Source organism: Neofelis nebulosa, chromosome 11, assembly GCF_028018385.1.
Source record: "Neofelis nebulosa isolate mNeoNeb1 chromosome 11, mNeoNeb1.pri, whole genome shotgun sequence".
Lineage (NCBI taxonomy): Eukaryota > Metazoa > Chordata > Mammalia > Carnivora > Felidae > Neofelis > Neofelis nebulosa.
The window spans coordinates 57675174-57693623 of NC_080792.1; the positions used below are offsets into that span (position 1 = coordinate 57675174).

At 47.5% G+C, this 18450-nt stretch overlaps 2 protein-coding genes across 4 annotated transcripts in view; one reads left to right on the forward strand and one right to left on the reverse strand.

Moving 5' to 3' along the window:
- The window catches only part of LOC131490374 (uncharacterized), a 30840-nt gene extending 13668 nt beyond the window's left edge, over positions 1 to 17172 (reverse strand). The window contains exon 1 of one of the 3 annotated variants that reach the window (XR_009251063.1): positions 16958 to 17172. Coding sequence is in view for 1 of the 3 variants with exons in the window: in XM_058692676.1 (XP_058548659.1) it covers positions 2334 to 2816 (483 nt within the window). In the remaining 2 variants the exon portion in view is untranslated. Of the gene's footprint in view, positions 1 to 2333; positions 3063 to 16957 lie in introns of those variants that run through there. The other 2 variants (XR_009251062.1, XM_058692676.1) reach the window with 2 other exon arrangements.
- On the forward strand, positions 13663 to 15419 carry LRRC30 (leucine rich repeat containing 30). The gene has a single exon (XM_058692675.1). The coding sequence runs from the start codon at positions 13844 to 13846 to the stop codon at positions 14747 to 14749; it is 906 nt and encodes a 301-aa protein (XP_058548658.1). The 5' UTR covers positions 13663 to 13843; the 3' UTR covers positions 14750 to 15419.
- Positions 17173 to 18450: the final 1278 nt, after the last annotated feature.

An 18450-nucleotide genomic window follows, 5' to 3' on the forward strand; every position in this document is an offset into this window, starting at 1 on the left:
TGACTGCCTGACTTTCCTGATGTGCTTCCTGTTGTCCATTATACCTGCCCCGATTTCATTTAGATAAGCCCCCTCTGTGTTTTCATATGGGAAGGGAGAAGCCAGACACTGAAAATGAGAGCAGCTGTCATTTATGGGCATGTCCTACGAGCCAGACTCTGAGCTGAGGCTCGCCCAGTCCTTACAGAAATTCTCTAATTTGCAGAGAGAACCCAAGGCCCCCAATGCAGGACCATTCTGTCATTGGCAAAGCCATTGGCAAAGCAGTTTTCTTCTGCTTTTTTGGAAGAGAAGTAATTTTTTTTTGAATTGGGAATCAATTTATAGGGCGGTAATTCTCAATGGTGAGGAAGAAAACACAGGCATTTGTATGTATTTCAAAAGAATCAGGGTTTGGGAAAGAGCATAAAAGAAACAGAAATGTAATTCCCAAGCTACTGCAAGAAAAACACTAGGCTCCCCAGACTGGAAAGAAAACGTTTCCAATGATATGTAAAGAACATTCCCCCACTATCATCCCTAGAACCTCCCATTTCCACCCCACCCCCCCTACACACACCCACCTTTCTGACTAAAAGTCCACTCAACATTTTGAGGACAAACATGGCGGCAGGGTAGGAGGAGTGGGGGATGGGAGGGTAAACAAGAAAGGAGGGGCTCACGCAGTGATGGCAAGTCACTGTTAATAGCAGGGTTGTTTCATAGCAGGACATGTGGGAATTTGTCTGGGGCCTGAGTGAAGAAATGATGCAAGTTGTTGCCCTGGTGAACAACGTCCTTCACGTGACAATCTAAGGTGCAGCTTCCCTTGCTGTTGGGGCTCCGGCATCTTCCCACGGAGGTGGCGCTCTCTGGGTCTGCTGCTAAACCCTTCCCACCTTCCCGAGATGTTACCTGGAAGCTTTTCTACTTACCGATACACTTTCCTTACTTAGCAAATTAATCCTTCCAGATTGCAGAGGAGAACTATGGCCCCGGTTCTGAATCTCCTACAACAGCTTCCTTCCCCCTCCCCCACATCCTCCTCCTCCTTCTACTCTTGGGCTCTGTGGACTCACTTTTCAAATCTTTTCCCTTTTCAAATGGGCGCTTGTCTTGAAATGCGCTTGGAACAGCACAAGTGTCAGTCAGGTTGGCCCCGGGTCTCCTCGTCCCTCACCCTACACACTGCCTTTCAAGCTTCTCCCTCCGCTCATGGGGACAAAGTAGCTCTTGTGAGATCCTGGGTATCATGTCCTTGAGTGCAAAATGCACCAGATGAGGCAGCGGGAGCCCCAAGGTTTTGACTCAGCTTTACCTCCACTGACCTATTTGACCCTAAGGGAGTCGCTTAGTGTCTCTAATCCCCAGGCTCCTCGGTTTAGATGGATGGTCCTCAGAGTTCTGCCAGCTCTAGAATCCTCCTCCTCTGGGGCGCCTGGGTGGCTCAGTCGGTTGAGCGTCTGCCTCTTGGTTTGGGCTCAGGTCATGATCTCACAGTTCATGAGTTTTTACACAGTTGATTTTTTAAAAGCCGCAATGTGAACGCATCAGTAGTGTTTCTAAGGCACTCTGGGCAAGGGAGGGAAGTCTAAGCTGTGCAGCCTCACAGTTAACTCACCTCTACCTGAGAGTTCACCAGTAAGAGAACGTCTCAGGTGAGAACAGAGATATGGCTCTTCTAAGATCACAGGTTCATGCACGTGGAACCAGAAGCCTCTGAAATAAGATGTGGCTCTATGAGGATTTCAAATGCTTACAAAACAGAAAGACATTTGGGAGGCATAGGAACCATCCTAGACTTACTCTTCTTTGCTTCTCGAAGGGCAAATACATTGACAGGGATGTGAACCTAACCGAAAAGCCAAAAGGCCAAAAAGCAAAACAAAACAAAAACCTGCTCCAATTTGCTGAACAGCAGAACAAATTGAATCCAAATACACACACTTTCATACAGCCACAACCCACGGCAAAGTCTGATTTCTTTCCCTTTCAAAAAAACAAGACAAAACATGTTTTGCTTTCTTTCCCATAATGTTTTCATTAATTTCGTTTTGGAATTTTCAAAAGCTCTCTAGGTATGGTATGCATGATTTTCAGCCAAACTGAGCTGCAATAATAATAATAATAATAATAATAATAATAATAATTTTCTCATTTTCTTGTAACTAAACTTCAATCTGTCTCATGCCCTCGTAGCTGCCCAGAAACTGAAAACTCACGCAAACTCATCCATATAAATGCAATTTAAGTCAGTGATTTTGTAGTAATTTTTGGTTTAAACTCAATCAAATTAAAAAAAAAATGTTTCCTCCCCACCCCTCAGTTGGCTCTGAACTGGCTGTGGGACTTACCACCCATTGGAGAACAAGAAGCTGGAGGCACCATAAGAATGTCCTGAAGGAAAGGGACAGAGCAGCAAGAAAACTGAAAGCAGTTTCATTCCCAGGACGGAAGGCTGCCGTGACTGCTCGTTCTCTCCAGAAGGACATCATACGGGCTCCGGGCCTGGGGTAAGAATGTTTTGTCTGGTGCCAGATGTACTCATGACCCAGTATGGAATATACTGCAGGTGCACGGCCTGTCAAGATGCCAAATGCTATGTTGTATGTGCTCGCTGTTATCAGGTAATTTGCAAAAATAAAAGAGGCTTGAGCCAGGGGACCGATGCTTCGGCTCCTGGAGAGTCTTAGCCCCCTGGTTTCCAATTCTTTCGTCACCAAACCTTTAGGACCTGTCTCTCTGCAACCACCTAACTGCCTCTCAGGGCAATGAGACAGGCAGCTGGGGAACCTGCTGGCTACTCTTCCAGCATCTGGACTGGCTGGTGATCCCATCAATTCTCAGCACCCCTAGCAAGCCCCACCCTCAGGAACTCGTGGCAGGCTGCACAGGAATTTGCAAAGGCTCCAATCCGTGCAATGTGGGCCTTGATGTGGGGCCAGCCTGGTGAGCGTGAGAAAAAGGCCTACGTGCCTGAGTGGAGCTTGCAAGGGGGCAAGCATGGGAGACAAGACTCTGCTGCCACGGGAAACGTGTTAATGTAGACACAGAGTTTACTCTAGAGTTAGATGTGATGTATAACTGCAAAAATTATACAGCATTTGCAATATTCAAGACCTCTTTCTATTCTTTTTAATTATTTTATTTTATTAAAAATTTTTAATGTTTATTTTTGGGAGAGAGAGAGAGAGACAGAATGCAAATGGGGGAGGGGCAGAGAGAGAAGGAGACACAGAATCCAAAGCAGGCTCCAGGCTCTGAGCTGTCAGCACAGATCCTGTCATGGGGCTCGAACTCACGAACCGTGAGATCATGACCTGAGCCGAAGTTGGACGCTCAACTGACTGAGCCACCCAGGGGCCCCCAGAGAGATATGTTTTTAATGTTTTGTTTATTTTTGAGACAGCGAAAAATAGAGCATGAGTGGGGGAGGGGCAGAGAGAGAGGGAGACACAGAATCTGCAACGGGCTCCAGGCTCTGAGCTGTCAGCACAGAGCCCAATGCCAGGGCTCAAACTCATGAACTGCAAGATCGTGACCTGAGCCAAAGTTGAGCCACCCAGGCACCCCTATTCTTTTTAATTATTTTAAAGAGATATTTAGAATCTATTACAATATTAAGTCATTAAATCTTGCAAATACCTAGATGCATGCTCATTCGACCCTTGGGGACTGACAGCCAAAGCCACGTATTTATTTTTTGTTTGTTTTTATTTTTTTTTTTTAACGTTTATTGATTTTTGAGACAGAGAGAGACAGAGCATGAACAGGGGAGGGGCAGAGAGAGGGAGACACAGAATCCAAAACAGGCTCCAGGCTCTGAGCCATCAGCCCAGAGCCCGACGCGGGGCTCGAACTCACGGACCGCGAGATCGTGACCTGAGCTGAAGTCAGACGCTCAACCGACTGAGCCGCCCAGGCGCCCCTATTTTTTGTTTTTAAGTATGACACCAGAGCAATGACGTCCTCTTCAAACTTACATTGAGCAGAATCATCATTATACAAGACAGGTCTTTAACTCTCAAGTCAAATAACTCTTTAAAGGTGATTTATTTTGAGAAAAGCGACGCTCAGGGGGGCACTTCCCATTTCTTTTCTGTGATACTCAGTCTCCCTACCTTCTCTCTGCCCCACCTGCCGCTGCTCCTCCCACCTGATTGTATCCACGCCTCTATTCCAAAGTGCTGGCAGGTTCTCCTGCTGGAGCCTCCTCTCGCCTGGCCCCACCATGGCCAAACCAGGCTCCTGCCTCCCCTGAACCTTTCTGCACCTTCCCATCCCTCACAGACCTTCTTTGTCCTTCTGTCTCTTCCCAGCAAAACAGATTTCTGCTACAGCCCTCGTAACCATGCATAGAAATATTGTGCTACATTGAGAGTAGGAATTCAATAGGAACTGAGGGGACTTGGCTTTGATTTTGCTGTTCCCCCAGTGGCTTTCCCTTCTTTGTGTTCCTAGGACCTCACACCCAGCCTGGTACCCAGCAAGCACTTCATTAATGCTTGTCCAATGGATGCAGGGGATGCTGCGGCATGAACACACTTGGGCTTGACCCGGATTACTTTGAGCCAGCCAGAGTGAAGTTTTCAGTTGAGCCAGACCCTTTTTCCTCACCTGCTTATTCCAGGACAATTTCATTGTCTCGTTCATGGTTTTTTAAAAAATTTTTTAAAGTTTTTTTCTTTAAGTTTATTTATTTATTTATTTATCTGAGAGAGCAGGGGAGGCGAAGAGAGAGGGAGAGAGAGAGAGAGAGAGAGAGAGAGAGAGAGAGAGAGAGGAGAGAGAGAGAATTCCAAGCAGGCTCCATACTGTCAGTGCAGAGCCTGATACAGGACTCCATCCCACGAACTGTGAGATCATGACCTGGGCCGAAATCAAGAGTCAGACACTGAAGTGACTGAGCCACTCAGGAGCCCCTGTCTCATTCATTTATGAAAGTTATTACAATTGGCAACAGTGCTGACTTGAATTTTCCTTCATGACTAAAAAAGGCATTATTAATTGTTGAAAGGGGCTAATAGGTATATGGGGTATATGGGGATTTTGTGCTTTTATACAATAACATATTTTTAAAGTATTATTATTACCCAGTTATAACATGAGTAGAATCAGAGAAAAAGAAAAAAAAAAAAAACTTCATCCACATGCCTGACACTGTAACAAATCAGTTTCTACTCTTGCCTGCTTTCTTTCAATTGGCCCCCATGTGCATATGTAATTTGTATACAGTTGCCATCATTTATGTACGTGTTTCTAAGCTAAGAGGCATCTTAACTCCCTTTCTTTCAGCTTCTGCTCACTTAAAAGTCAGGTGCCTATAAGACAACGATGTCCATGATGGCACTGGCGGTGATGGCTGTCCCTTAATGGAGTTCCAGCCCTGGGTCGTTACTGCTTATGTTCTATGTCTGATCCCAGAACAGACTCAGCAAAGCTGCAAACTTGTCTAGAGTCACAAAACCAGTGGAACAGTAATAATACTTGTCATCATGAATACTCAGCAGTTACTTTACTCTATGCCCGGCCCCGGCTAAGCAGTTTACCTGCTTTATTCCACTGAATCCTCAAAGCAATGCCACGTTATTATTATCCCCTTCCCCCAGAGGAGGAAACTGAAGTTTAGAGAGCCTAAGTCAACAGCCCAGATCACACCACTAGAAAATGGTATAGCTAGGAACTGATCCTAAGCTCTGGGACTGCGAAGCCTGACTTGCAACCAAGGATTTGAAACTGGACGTGGACTCCCTCAGACTCAGGGCTTCCTCCCCTTAATATTCTACCTTATCATCTTGACAGGGAGGGAGGTTCCTTCCTGCTAACCATTTAAGCAAAATCTGAAGTGAGAACAGTAATAGGTAGTTGGGGGAGGGTATTTTTTTTTTAATGTTTATTCATTTATTTTGAGAGAGAGCGAGAAGGCAAATGCACAAGCGGAGGAGGGGCAGAGAGGAGAGACAGAGCCCCAAACAGGCTCTGGACCACCAGCATAGAGCCCAGTGCTAGGCTTGAGATCATGAACCATGAGATTGTGACCTGAACTGAAATCAAGAGTTGGATGCTTAACTGACTTTGCCACCCAGGCACCCCAGTAGTTTTTTTTTTTTTTAATGTTTATTTATTTATTTTGAGAGAGAGAGAGAGAGAGAGAGAGAGAGAGAGAGAGAGAACACACACACATGCACGAGCAGGGGAGTAGAAGAAAGGGAGAGAGAATTCCAAGCTTGGAATAGATCAAGCCTGATGTAGGGCTTGATCTCAGGGAACCGTGAGATCATGACCTGAGTTGAAACCAAGAGTTGGACGCTTAACCGACCGAACCACTCAGGCTCCCTGAGTTGGAGGAGTTTTAAAATAAGATTTTAAGGGAATAATTTGTCAAACGCATAAGTTAAATGCACATCACGCATATTTTAAAATTCCTATTGGGGAAGCATGTATCTCAGATTGGACTGAATGGTTCACTTGACTGAACGTAGTCTCTCTGCTTCTCATTTTTTTTTAGCCATTTTTCAATGTATTAATCTTAAAATGCCACAATAATTTGAAACTTCTTAAAAGGAGACTTGACCTTTAATGAGCTCTGCTACTCTGGTCTGAGGGTATTATATAGCATCTCACTGCTCTTAAATTCATGACATTGCTTTCTGATACAAACTCAACGTGCAGAATGCTGATTTGGTGTTTGATTACTCCCTCGACTTTTAATCAAAACAGCTTTTTATTTCCTCTTTCCTTCAGTGCCGTTTAAGCATGAAGTGTGCTTTGATGATCAGGCGCAAATGAGCAGGAGTATAAAAGCCTTCGCTGTCACTCAGCTTCCGGGAGGACAGACAACGCTGGGAAGACGCTGGGAAGACTCAGCCAGGAGAACTGGGGTTAGCTCGGGGGAGGGGTTTCCTGAGAGGAAATGGTGTGCAATAACAAAACGCATCTCTTTGTGCAAACAGCCTTTTTGAAAACCCAGTTTTCGTTTGTTGGGATGGTTTAATGAAATGCAGCTGGCCAGCGAAGGCAGACTCCGTGTTTTCTGAGAGTGGCACAGGGTGTGATTCCCGTGACAGGCTGGAGCTGTTGATGCTCAGGTTGCAGGGTGAAGTGGCCCTGCTGTGAGCTCTCTGTTCCTGCATGGATGATGTTAGCAATGGAATTCTGTAGAACTAGAAGTTGGATTCCGCTTGATAACCAAGGCGGGGTTTTTTTTGCGTTTCTGGTCATGTGGGCCACATAGTAGGAGAGGGGCAGTAACCCTCTCAACATAGAGTGGGCTCAATTCATAAATGAGAAGCCTTAGTGGGGGAGGAGCCACGATTCACTGAATAGGTCAGTGGCCTCCATTGGCCAGTCTCCTGCACTCAAGGGGAGAAAACAACGGCAGATACGATTTACAAGCACAGTTACGGTCCAGGTGAGGAGACTGGCACAGAAGCTGATGATTCCCACAGGGGCAGGTTTCTCAGGCTCACAATTATTGAAATTTGAGGCCAAATAACTCTCTGCTGTGGGTGTCAGCAGCATCCCTGGCCTCTGCCCACGAGACGCCAGTGGCACCCCCACCAACCCCAGGGTTGACAACCGAGCCCATCCCCAGACATGGCCAAGTGTCCTCTGAGGGGCCAAACTGCCCCATGAGAACCGCAGCCGTAGGAGGTGGTGAGTACTGTGTGTGACAAGGGACAGTTCAGGACACTCTAGGAAGGGAGGAAGGATGTCCAGGCAGCCTTGGAGTTAAGGGGGACACCATGAAAGCTCCCTCGAGGAGGTGACACTGTGTGTGGTGTGAAGCATGAGTGGCGTCAGCCTGTGAAATAATGGAGCAGCATAACAAAGGAACAGCATCCTGAAACGCAGAGGGTACGCGGGGCAGTTGCTACCTCAGTATTGCCGGCAAGTCAAGTGTGTGTGTTGGGGGTGGATGGTAGGACATGAGACTGTGATGGGGCAAGTGGGTGACTCTGGCCCACAAGAGAGTCTGTGGGCATGGGTGTGTCATTGGAGGGCCTGTAAGCAGTGGGTTGGTAGGAACTGACTTCTAGAACATTCTGGCCATGATGCCCAGGATGAGTTACAGTGGGTTCTTGAATGCACCAGGTGCTGTGCTGCTCACTTCACTTGCTCCATTCGGTCCTCACAACAGGCCAGGGAGGAGGAAGCACGATTATCCCATTTCTAGACAAGGACGTAGAAGGGCCGCCTCCCCACTCAATGCCGTGCATCTTGTGGGAGGGCAGGACCAGGACCTTCCCTGAGCAGGCATGGCGGCCTCCTCTGAAAGATGAAATGGGCCTGGCCTGACAGATTTTTGTTTGTCACGTGCTGTGATGGAGGTGACATCAGGGCTTCTGGGATCAGCCCATGCACACGGAAAGTGGGGGAAATCCTCCCAGAGACCCGTTAGGCAGACAAATGTCAAAATATAGTCACAGAGAAGCAACAAAAACCAAGCAGGACAACTAAGTGCCTTGTGCGTTCTTTTTTTTCTCACATCAAACTTCTGTCAGGCCTCAAACGTTTGTTCATTTCAGTGAGCATTTATTGGGCACCTACTGCATCCTCAGAATTGTTTCAGGGCTCTAGGGGAGACAAGGAACTTGAAACCTGAAGACAAAGTCTTTTGCAACAGAAGCTTTACTTGGAGAGAAAAGCAGCTCAATTTGGATGCGCCTGAGAACCTCCCCTTGAATTTCTTGCTCTCCAGGAAAGCCTATTCTCTGGGAAGAGCTGATTGCTGAAAAGCTTGGTTATGGGAAGTCTCCAGGAGATGAAAGGGACCAGGCTCACTCTGTCCTGAAGTTCCCCACACTTGAACCCCTGGAGAAAGTGGTGGAATTGGCCATCTTCCCCCAAGCTCTGTCAGGCCTCCATTCACGGGCTATGCATGGAGCCACGTACTATGCATCTTGTGTGTATCAAGGCATTTAATTCCCATAGCAACCTTGCAGGTACTAGGACTGTCTCCACTTCACATATGGAGACAGGGAAATACAGATAAGCTAAGTAGTCTGCCCAAGGTCACATGGCCTTCCAGTAACAAACTCAGGATTAAAACCCAAGGCGGTCAGCCACGGCAACCAGGGCTTATGACACTGACCGCAGGGCTGTGCTGCCTCCTGCTGAGCTCGCTATGGGCTGGAAGGCTGGCGCATGTTCTAATCAGAATAATAACAGGCCACTTGACTAAGGAGAAAACTGCAGGGGCGAGCTGGATATGCACATGGTAGAAAGAGAACAGAATTTAGATCAGACAACCCAGGTTGATGGTAACTGATACTAACTAGATTTGTGGAGTGTGAGCTAACCCCACCAAAGCACGGCTGTCTCATATTGAACATGGGGTTAGCAATATCCACCTCTCTAGTCTTCTAAATATTGATAGACTATGTAACAGTGTCTAAAACAGCTCCTGACACTGTGGGAAATACCTTGGAAATATAAGGTGAGTGAAAGATAGAGGTATTTCTTGGATACAGGTTTGATTGGCCTTGAAAAGAGTGTGAAATTCATGAACAAGAGCATAATGAAAGTCAAGCACAGGGAGAATGTTCAGTAAATGGATCTAGAGGTGTGTGTGTGTGTGTGTGTGTGTGTGTGTGTGCGCGCGTTGGGGGCAGTATATGTGTATAATAGCTCCCATTTATACTGAGGTCTTACCATGCACCATCACTGTCCTGTGGGTCATAGACCATTAATAACCACGAATTAGGGTGTTGTGTTTTCTATGTAGGGTTTCCCCATTACGTGCATGTTGCAAAGGCTTCGCCATGGACTGTTTGGAGACACCGTGGTTTAACACAGCCTCTCTGCGGATGTCCGCAAAACCTAGCAACAGGCTGTGCGGGATGCGAAAGTGTCGAGCTCAGGAAGCACTGCTCAAATTTGCTCTGCCTCCCTCTCCTACTTCGCAGGCTCTCCTGTACTTTTGCTCGCCTGGGTTGTACTCCTCAATGAATCATTAGCCCCATAGCTTTGGCCTCAAGCACTGCCTCTGAGGATACCTGATGAAGACAGCTGATTTCTCTCTCTCTCTCTCTCTTTTTTTGGTAAAAGAAAATAGATTGAGGTAGATATGCATGGGGAAAAGATCTACATTTACATATGCAAGATGTTAACCGGGATTGTCCACACTTTTTTACATTTTCTATTTTAAAATTTAAATGAGCAAAATGGTTATTTTAATACACTATTTAAACACACACATTACTTTCTTCCAAAATTAATGGACGTGATGTGTAGACATAAGCTTAAGAGCCACAGCGAGGATAAAAAGAATTGCTTTCAGTAGATATTCCGTTAGTGTGAATTCAGAGGGAGCTTTGGATGCTTTCATAACCTGCTATTTTATATTCTTATCACTTCAATTTTATTTTATTTAAAATTAAAGAAATAATAGGGGCGCCTGGGTGGCTCAGTCTGTTCAGCATCTGACTTCGGCTCAGGTCATGATCTCAAGGTTCGTGAGTTCGAGTTCTGCATCGGGCTCTGTGCTGACAGCTCAGAGCTTGGAGCCTGCTTCGGATTCTGTGTCTCCCTCTCTCTCTGCCCCTCCCTCAATCATGCTCTGTCTCTCTGTCTCTCTCTCTCTCAAAAATAAACATTACAAAAACTTTTTAAATAAAAAAATTAAAGAAATAATAAATGTTGACTTTCATATGTCGGAAGAAGAATCAATAGGAATATACAAAAATGTAGTAAACACATTGGGCATGCTAAACCATTTCAATTATTCTGTAACTTTCTTAGGTGCCAAAGAGGATCACAGGACTTACAATGATCTGGAATTTCAAAAATCTGTTCGACAAAGAAAGCTTCATTCTGAGATTTATCCCAAGGTGAAATTCATTCGGAGAGTCTTGGAATGTCTCTTTTGGCCAAAGTCGGATATGTGGGCTACATAGGGAGCCCTAAAGTCAACAGCATGCCCCGTTACTGGTTTTTCTCCAGGGACCATTATTAATGCAAGCAAAATAAAAGCTGCCTTGGATTTTGCAAGCTTTCACCAGAAAAGAGGTTAATGCCTTTCACTTCCCTAGGGTGGCCTGCTTTGCAGTGAGAATCCCACTCACATAGTGGGTTGGAGCTCTGGGAAATCCTTCCCCCATGTCCCATCCCCGCAGTGGTCCATTTCATAGATGAGGACACTGCCCAGAGACAATGACCCTCCTAGAGGTGAACCATTCTCTGACTGGATAACCACAGCTAACTAAGTGGGCAGTATCTACATTTCAAAAACTTAGAAGAAACAGCTATTCACATAGCTCATTCATTTGATACATACAAACCTTGCTAGAGAATGACCGAACTATTTTTGGAAGGGATTAAATCCCTTATGCCAAAGTCTTCTGGAATGACATTTAACTTTGCTTTTCCTGCTTGTGCTGGTGGTAGAGTGATAAGGGTTAACACTTAACTATGTAGTTATTTCTATGCACGTAGTTCTGTAGTCATCTCTTTACCTATGTTCCCTCCAGCCCTACTTTCTACTAATTTGAAAACAAAAATCCATATCCTGGCCATAGTTATTCCATATTTCTACAGGGCTAAGCTGAGAGTCTTCTGATAGTTCCAGCCTGGGCTGTGGAGTTGGATTAACTGGGCTTGAATTCTGGTTCTGCCATTGACCAGATATTTGAATTTGGACAAGTGAGTTGATTGTGCATAAGTAAGTTGACCTCTTTCTATCCTCGTGTCCTCTCCTGTAAAATTGCCATGATTTTAACATTCAACCTCCTTGTACACTGCCTAGTTTCATGCCTTTCACATAGTGAATGTTTGATAAACGTTGGCTATTGATACACGCTCAAAAAGTATTTACTGGAAAAAGAACATGTTAAGAGGAAAGAGGGAGAATTACCGCAAAGAAGAAAGCTGTTGATTCTTGCCCCCTATTTGGGGGGCTCTGACATAATTTCTCATGCTTTTGGAAGGAAAGAGGAAAAGAGGATGCATACCTAACTTTTTTTTTTATATAGCAGAACCCAGTTGTCAGATAAAATTTACATATATAAAGCATATATATGTATGTTCCAAAAACTTAGGGTACAAATTTAGCCACATTGCTTTCCTCCCACTGCCCCAATTAATAGCTAGAACCTTCAAGTACTCCATTAAAAAAAGTCCAAAGTACCCACCTTTGCCCAAGAATCCCAGGGGTTTGTTCGGTCAGTGCCAAGTGGAGGGAGAAATGGCGTTGCATTGTTTCACATCTCCTGCTGTTCCTCCTGCCCAGACGTTGGCCCCTGCGTGGATGGACCCGCAGATTCCCCAGGTGGTGTCCAGCCGGGGCCCAGCTCCAGCTCCTGGCTTAGTGGTCACAGCTCTGAGAGCATGGTCATGGGACCAGAATCGCTCTGCAGGACACAGAACTGCTGTTGCCGAAGGCTGCCAGCAAAAGCCACACGCTGCCAGCAAAAGCCACACGCTTCCGGCCCAAGCCAGCCTTCGCTACAGACGGCCAGCCCTTTTCTCAGAACCTGGGTCCTCACTCTTGATATTGCTTCTCTCCATAATCACCACCTATTTTTAGGATTTTTCACGTATACAAATGTGTCTGCCTCCTCCTCCACCATTTGCCAGGGCTGCCGTAACTAAGCACAACAGATGGGGTGGCTTAGACAACAGAAGTTTATTTTCTCATCATTCTGGAGGCTACAAGTCTCAGGTCAAGATGTCAGCAGGATTGGTTGCTTTGGAGGCCTTTGTCCTTAGCTTGCAGATGGCTGTCTCTTTCTTGTGTCCTCACATGGCCCTGTCTCCAAATACAGGCACATCTGAGGTACGTGGGGTTAGGACTTCACTATTTGAAATTTGAGAGAACACAGTTCAGCCCACGATGCCAGTAATTAACTCTATATACTCAGAGGTATAAGTTAACTGTTTTAATTCAGGTAAGTGTTGAGGGAGGGATGAAGGGAGAGAAAGAGGGGAGAGAGAGAGAGAGGGAGATATTGATTGATTGATTCATTGATTCATTGGTTGACTGGCTTGCTCCAGGGAGACTCTCTATCCTGTTCAAGGACAATAGACACCCTGTCTAACCCCACTAAGACAGCCTCAGTGGCTGTTCAAACATGTAACGTGTGCCCTACTAAACCCCACAGTGAAATGCCCACAGTGAAACATGACTGCAGAGCATCTCTGGTTGAAATGAGCATGGGGGGGTCCTGGGCCCCTTCACTCTCCCCTCCCTGAGTCACCTCTGACAAGCACTGTGCAGAAACCCTTGGCCCGGAGGACTGCAGGTGCCCAGGTTCTTCCCTTTACTTTTTCACAACTGCACAATTCATCAAAGTTTGGAACAGGCGTGCATGATATTATCCAACGATCCTTCGCCTTGGAAACATAACTCCAGCCACTAGCATTCATGAAGCTTACTGTCACTCTGAAGGGGTCCGGACGGGTTCCTGAGACCATGCACACAGTCTGGCACTTGCACGGCCTGCTTTATTTTTCCACTTTGCTTCTTTTTGGGGATGGGCTGCTTTATCGCCGGCTGAGCTTTGATACCCAAGAAAAGCTGTGAGGGAGAAGTTAGATGCAGCCTCCCTGTGACCTCTTTGCACACACCAGGCCAATAAAACTCGGGCCGAATGACAGTGACAGCTGCCTTGTGGCATTCAGAGGGAATCGAGCGGTTCAGTTCCGCAGTCTCAGGGACAAGTATATCATTACAGCCCGGGTGCTCAGAGAGAAGCCACCTAAACCCACCCTCAGGGACAGGCCACGGCAGGGCGTCTCGGGCATCTGTGAGGCCCCACCGAGACCCCTCTGTGGGCTCCCTGCCTGCGACAGCTCGGCTTTTGGCAGCTGGGGGACACAATCCCAGCCTTGGGGCATCAGAGGCCAGGGGGCAAAAAGGAAGGAGATGGGGGCCAAGCCGTCAAGTGCTCGCTGCAAGGACAAGGGCCCCAGGAGGATGGTGTTCCCACGCGGGAGGCAGCAATTCTCCCCGTGGGACGACACCCTCCTCTCGGGGAAGGACCCCCGGTCTCTGCTGAAGCGGGGCATGCGCCACGTCAGCTTCAGCCTGGTCACCAAGGGAATGACAGACATCCCCGACTTTCTGTGGGGCTTGTCTGAGGTCCAGAAACTCAATCTGTCTCACAACCAGCTCAGGGCTCTCCCGCCCGAGGTGGGGAAGCTGAGTCGCCTGGTGGTCCTGAACTTATGCGGGAACCGCCTGCGGAGCCTGCCCCGAGAAATCGGCCTCCTCAAGAGTCTGAAGGTCCTGTTCGTGAACATGAACTGCCTGACCGAGCTGCCGGCTGAGCTGAGCGCCTGCAGGAGCCTGGAGGTCCTGAGCCTGTCGCACAACTGCCTCTCCCAGCTCCCCGCCAGCTTCGCCGACCTCTCCAGGCTGAGGAAGCTGAACCTCAGCAACAACTATTTTGCTCACATCCCCCTCTGCGTGTTTGCGCTGAAGGAGCTGGATTTCCTGCACGTGGGCTCCAATCGCCTGGAAAACATCGCCGAGAGCATCCAGTGCCTGGTGGGCCTGCAGATCTTCATCGCGGAGAGCAACAACATCCACGCCTTCCCGCGCTCGCTCTGCCTGCTCACCAGCCTGGAGCTGCTGAACCTGAACAACAATGACATCCAGACCCTCCCGGACGAGCTCTACCTGCTGTGGAGGCTGGGGCGGATTGCCTGGAATCCCATGGACAAAGGGCTCCACATCTCGCACAACCCGCTGTCCAAGCCTCTGCCGGAGCTGGTGGAGGGGGGCCTGGAGATGCTCTTCAGTTACCTGAAGGACAAAAAGCACAGCTGACTGGGCCCCGGAGGCACAGCCGGCCGTCAGCGCGCGGACACCTGTCAGCTGGGTACTTCTCCGGTCTCAGCTTTCTCCTCTTACTGCTCACGTTGGTTGAATGGCATTGCACGGCCGTTCTACGGAGGTGTGTGCTTTGCCCTGTGCATGTACCTAAGGAGCCCCATGATGGCGTGTTCATCCCATCCTGAACCTAAGTGGAAACAGGCCTTTGGTTTTCTCCAAGGAGAAACCACTCTGATTCTCCCGAGGAGCAGTGGCACTCAGTCCTTGGAATAGTAGACGGCAGGTCTGATTCAACGGAATTCAGAAGTCAGATATTTGCTAAGTATGTGCTGTGGGCCAAGTGTGGCATGAGACGTTGACACCATTTGGTTTCAACCCTTGAACTGGCGTCCTGCAGCCAGGGAACAGCAGCAAGGCACACTCGTGCGTCGGCCTTGATCAAGCGTTACGGGGGACCAAAGAGGCAGCTGGAGCCCCGCTCTCCTGGCAATGACGGGGTTGGGCACAGCTTTCCCCGTGCCTTCTAGGGGGAAACAGCATAAGAAATGTGTCTCTAAAATGATTGTAGAGTAACAATCAAGCTGCTCATGTTCACGTCTGCTGGTGAGTGACAGGAATAGCGCGATGGCTTTCAGATAATAAATACAAAACCAATTCTAACATACAGTTTTAACCTTCTTTCCCAGTCCCCTGGCAGCCACTGTCGTATCCCTGAGCTTTGGTAGAGATGCCAGCCGATGGTTAACTTATCCAATTCTACTTTCTCTTCTCCTCCCTTATCGGATTTGCCCCCTCAGGGCTGAGCTAATGACTGGGGGGGGGGGGGGGGGAGGGGGGGCGGGGGGAGGGGAATGGCCAGACGGCATCAAGGAGGGGGTAAAGCATAGGAAAAGTCACACACACAAGTCATTACCCTCTTCACATTCATAGGAGGGTAATATTGGCGACTTAGCTTTTACATGCGACTTAAAACATTGCGTTTGGCGACACATAAAAGCTCTTTGGACAAAAAGCTCTTGTACAAATATTAAGTATGGTTTGCTTCCAATTCTAAGAGTACACAGCTGTTAGTTAAAGACAGACATTAGGATGAACAATTACAGAATTCCTGCCACAAGGGTCATTGGATCTTACTGCTGTCACAGCACCCCAGAGCCCCCTGAGACATTACTGTTTATTCAGAGTTAAAGAAATTCCAATGAAAAGGTGGTAGTGAAGAAAGTATGGTCCCTTCCGATCGGTGGAGAGCCAACGGCTCAAGTTTCGGGACGATTTGTCTACAGAACATCGCACACAATATCGAGACTTAGGATTTGGGGTTGCTGCCAAGACTTTTCTGACTTCTTAATACCCTTAGTTTAATTTAGTTAAAATTGTATATATTTTTAAAAACTTTTAATTAATTTATTTATTTTGAGAGACACGGAGACAGAGAGGGAAAGCATGCATGAGGAGGGGAGGGGCAGAGAGAGAGGGAGAGACAGAGAATCACAAGCAGGCTCCTTGCTGTCAGCACAGAGCTTGATGCAGGGCCCGAACTCCCAAACCGTGAGATCATGACCTGAGCCAAAACTAAGAGTTGGACACTTAAGCGACTGAGCCACACAGGCGCCGCAGTTAAGCTTCTGTTTCTTAGCACTTTCTGTAGGCTGGACACTGGGCTGGGAGTTCGAGAGGACTTTTTCTACCAAGGAGCTCAGGGTCTGGTGAAACAGACATACCCACGTGAGTTTCTACAACATGTGGCAGATTGTGAGCCCTGCTGAACGGATATGTAAGCAAAGGCCACAGTAAGGTTGACATACTGGACGGTGTAGGCTAGACTGAGTGCCGAAGCCTCAGTAACCAAAGAACGGTGACCAAAGGACCTGACTGGGATGAGCCAGGTACACCCTCCGTTCACTGCAGTCATCTCAGCCCAATCCCGTCTCCCATCCCCCACCTGGGAAAGAGTGGCAAAGCACTGGGGCAGCTGGTAGTACCCTCTCAGGTCCTGAGCTTAGGCAGGTTTAGTGTGGAGCTGCTCAAAGGGAGTCCACAGAATTTATTCATAGGAAAAGTGATTTTCCCAATAGACTCCAAAGTCAATTTTCCCATCCATAAAAAGGGAAGCCAGCTCCCGCGGTTATCATCAGATACCGTAGTTCCATTAGCACATTTGTGCATGAGCTCCTCTGCTGAGCCACTGCAAACAGATCTTACCCGTGTCACTGGGAGGCAGCTGAAGAGGTCCTCTCTAAACTCCCCCTCCTGCAGCACCGAAATCTGAGTGTCCCTGCCAGGCGCACACAGGCACACTCTGGTAGCCTCGCCCACGTTAGCTTGCCGAGCCAAGGCTATTTAAAGACTTCAGTGGAATTCTTCCTTGACCTCATGACTCAGTGGGACATTGTGGGGCGAGCCTTCCTCCGCAGGGCAGAGCTGGGCAGATCGCTCACTGAAGCTCTTTGGCTGGAGCACAGACAGCTGTCAGACAAACACCCGCAGGTGCCAGGATCACGGCCGTTGCTGTCGGCTGCTGCAGAACCACAGGCTCCCACTGAATCCGCACGACCTTGCATTGGGAAGGGAGGCAGGCCGGGACAGCGGCTCCGCGCTTTTCCTGCTGCACCGTCCTTTTATTTCCTTTCCTCGCTTTTTCGGTCACTTGATCCCACAGTAACTCTACTCCAGGGAAAGAACGGAACCGTATTTTGAAGGTGACCCAAGAGCTGATTACACCTTCTTATAAGAAAAACCTGGTATCGATTTGGTTGCCAGCTGTCATTGGTACCTTTCACAAGTATAGTAGCAAGGAGCTTTTGGGTTTTTTGTTTTTTGTTTTTTGTTAACGCTCCGGAGGAGCATGAGGGGAGCATGAGGAAATCATGAAAGTCAAAGTAGTTGCCCAATACGCTTTAGGTATTGATTCTTTGTGAATGCTCCTTTTTATTGATAAAGGGGAGTGCTGAGCAGAAAAACCTGGTGAACGCGCTTGGTTATTCAAAGCACTAACGTGGAGGGAATTTCATACAACCTTCCGTGTCTTTGCTGTCAAATTCTGCAGTTTGCTGACTGACTGTGAAAACTTCTTGCTTATCTTTTGTAGTTCCAATATTGTCACATTCAAATAACTCCCAGGTATTTCTAAGGCTTCGGAAATCAAAGCAGTGAGGACGGCTGCACCGGCTGCAAAGTGTATTTAGCCAAAGAATACGCACTAATTGGGTGCTTGATGTGGGGCGCTGGCGGCTCGCATTCCCGATGATATTGTGGTTTTCATGTCACTTGGCTCTCGGTACGGTGCAATCTCATTGGTGTGTTCAGAAACACCTTTTGAAGCTGGTACAGACGACAAGCATACAATTAAGAAAAAATCCTATGTTCAGGCGAAAGTAAGACGACTTTGAAAAGACACACATCTGTTGGAGGAATAATACTGCTAAATGCAGAAAACAGCTGCATATTCGAAGGAAAAATGAAGCCATTTCTCAGCTTGTTGACTTAATAAATGGTTAATAGAAGAAATGTGCTCCATTCTTGGGCTTTAGTTAATAGACTGCCTTTTCTGTAGTCACCTAAGATAGAGTGGCTTTGGAACGGTGCACCTGTATTTCACAATGAAGTTGGGCTGGCCTTGGAAAGGGAAAGAGAGAATGCTGTTATTATGTGCAGGGACACATCAGAATATACCCCTTTCTTGCGGTAATGGATTA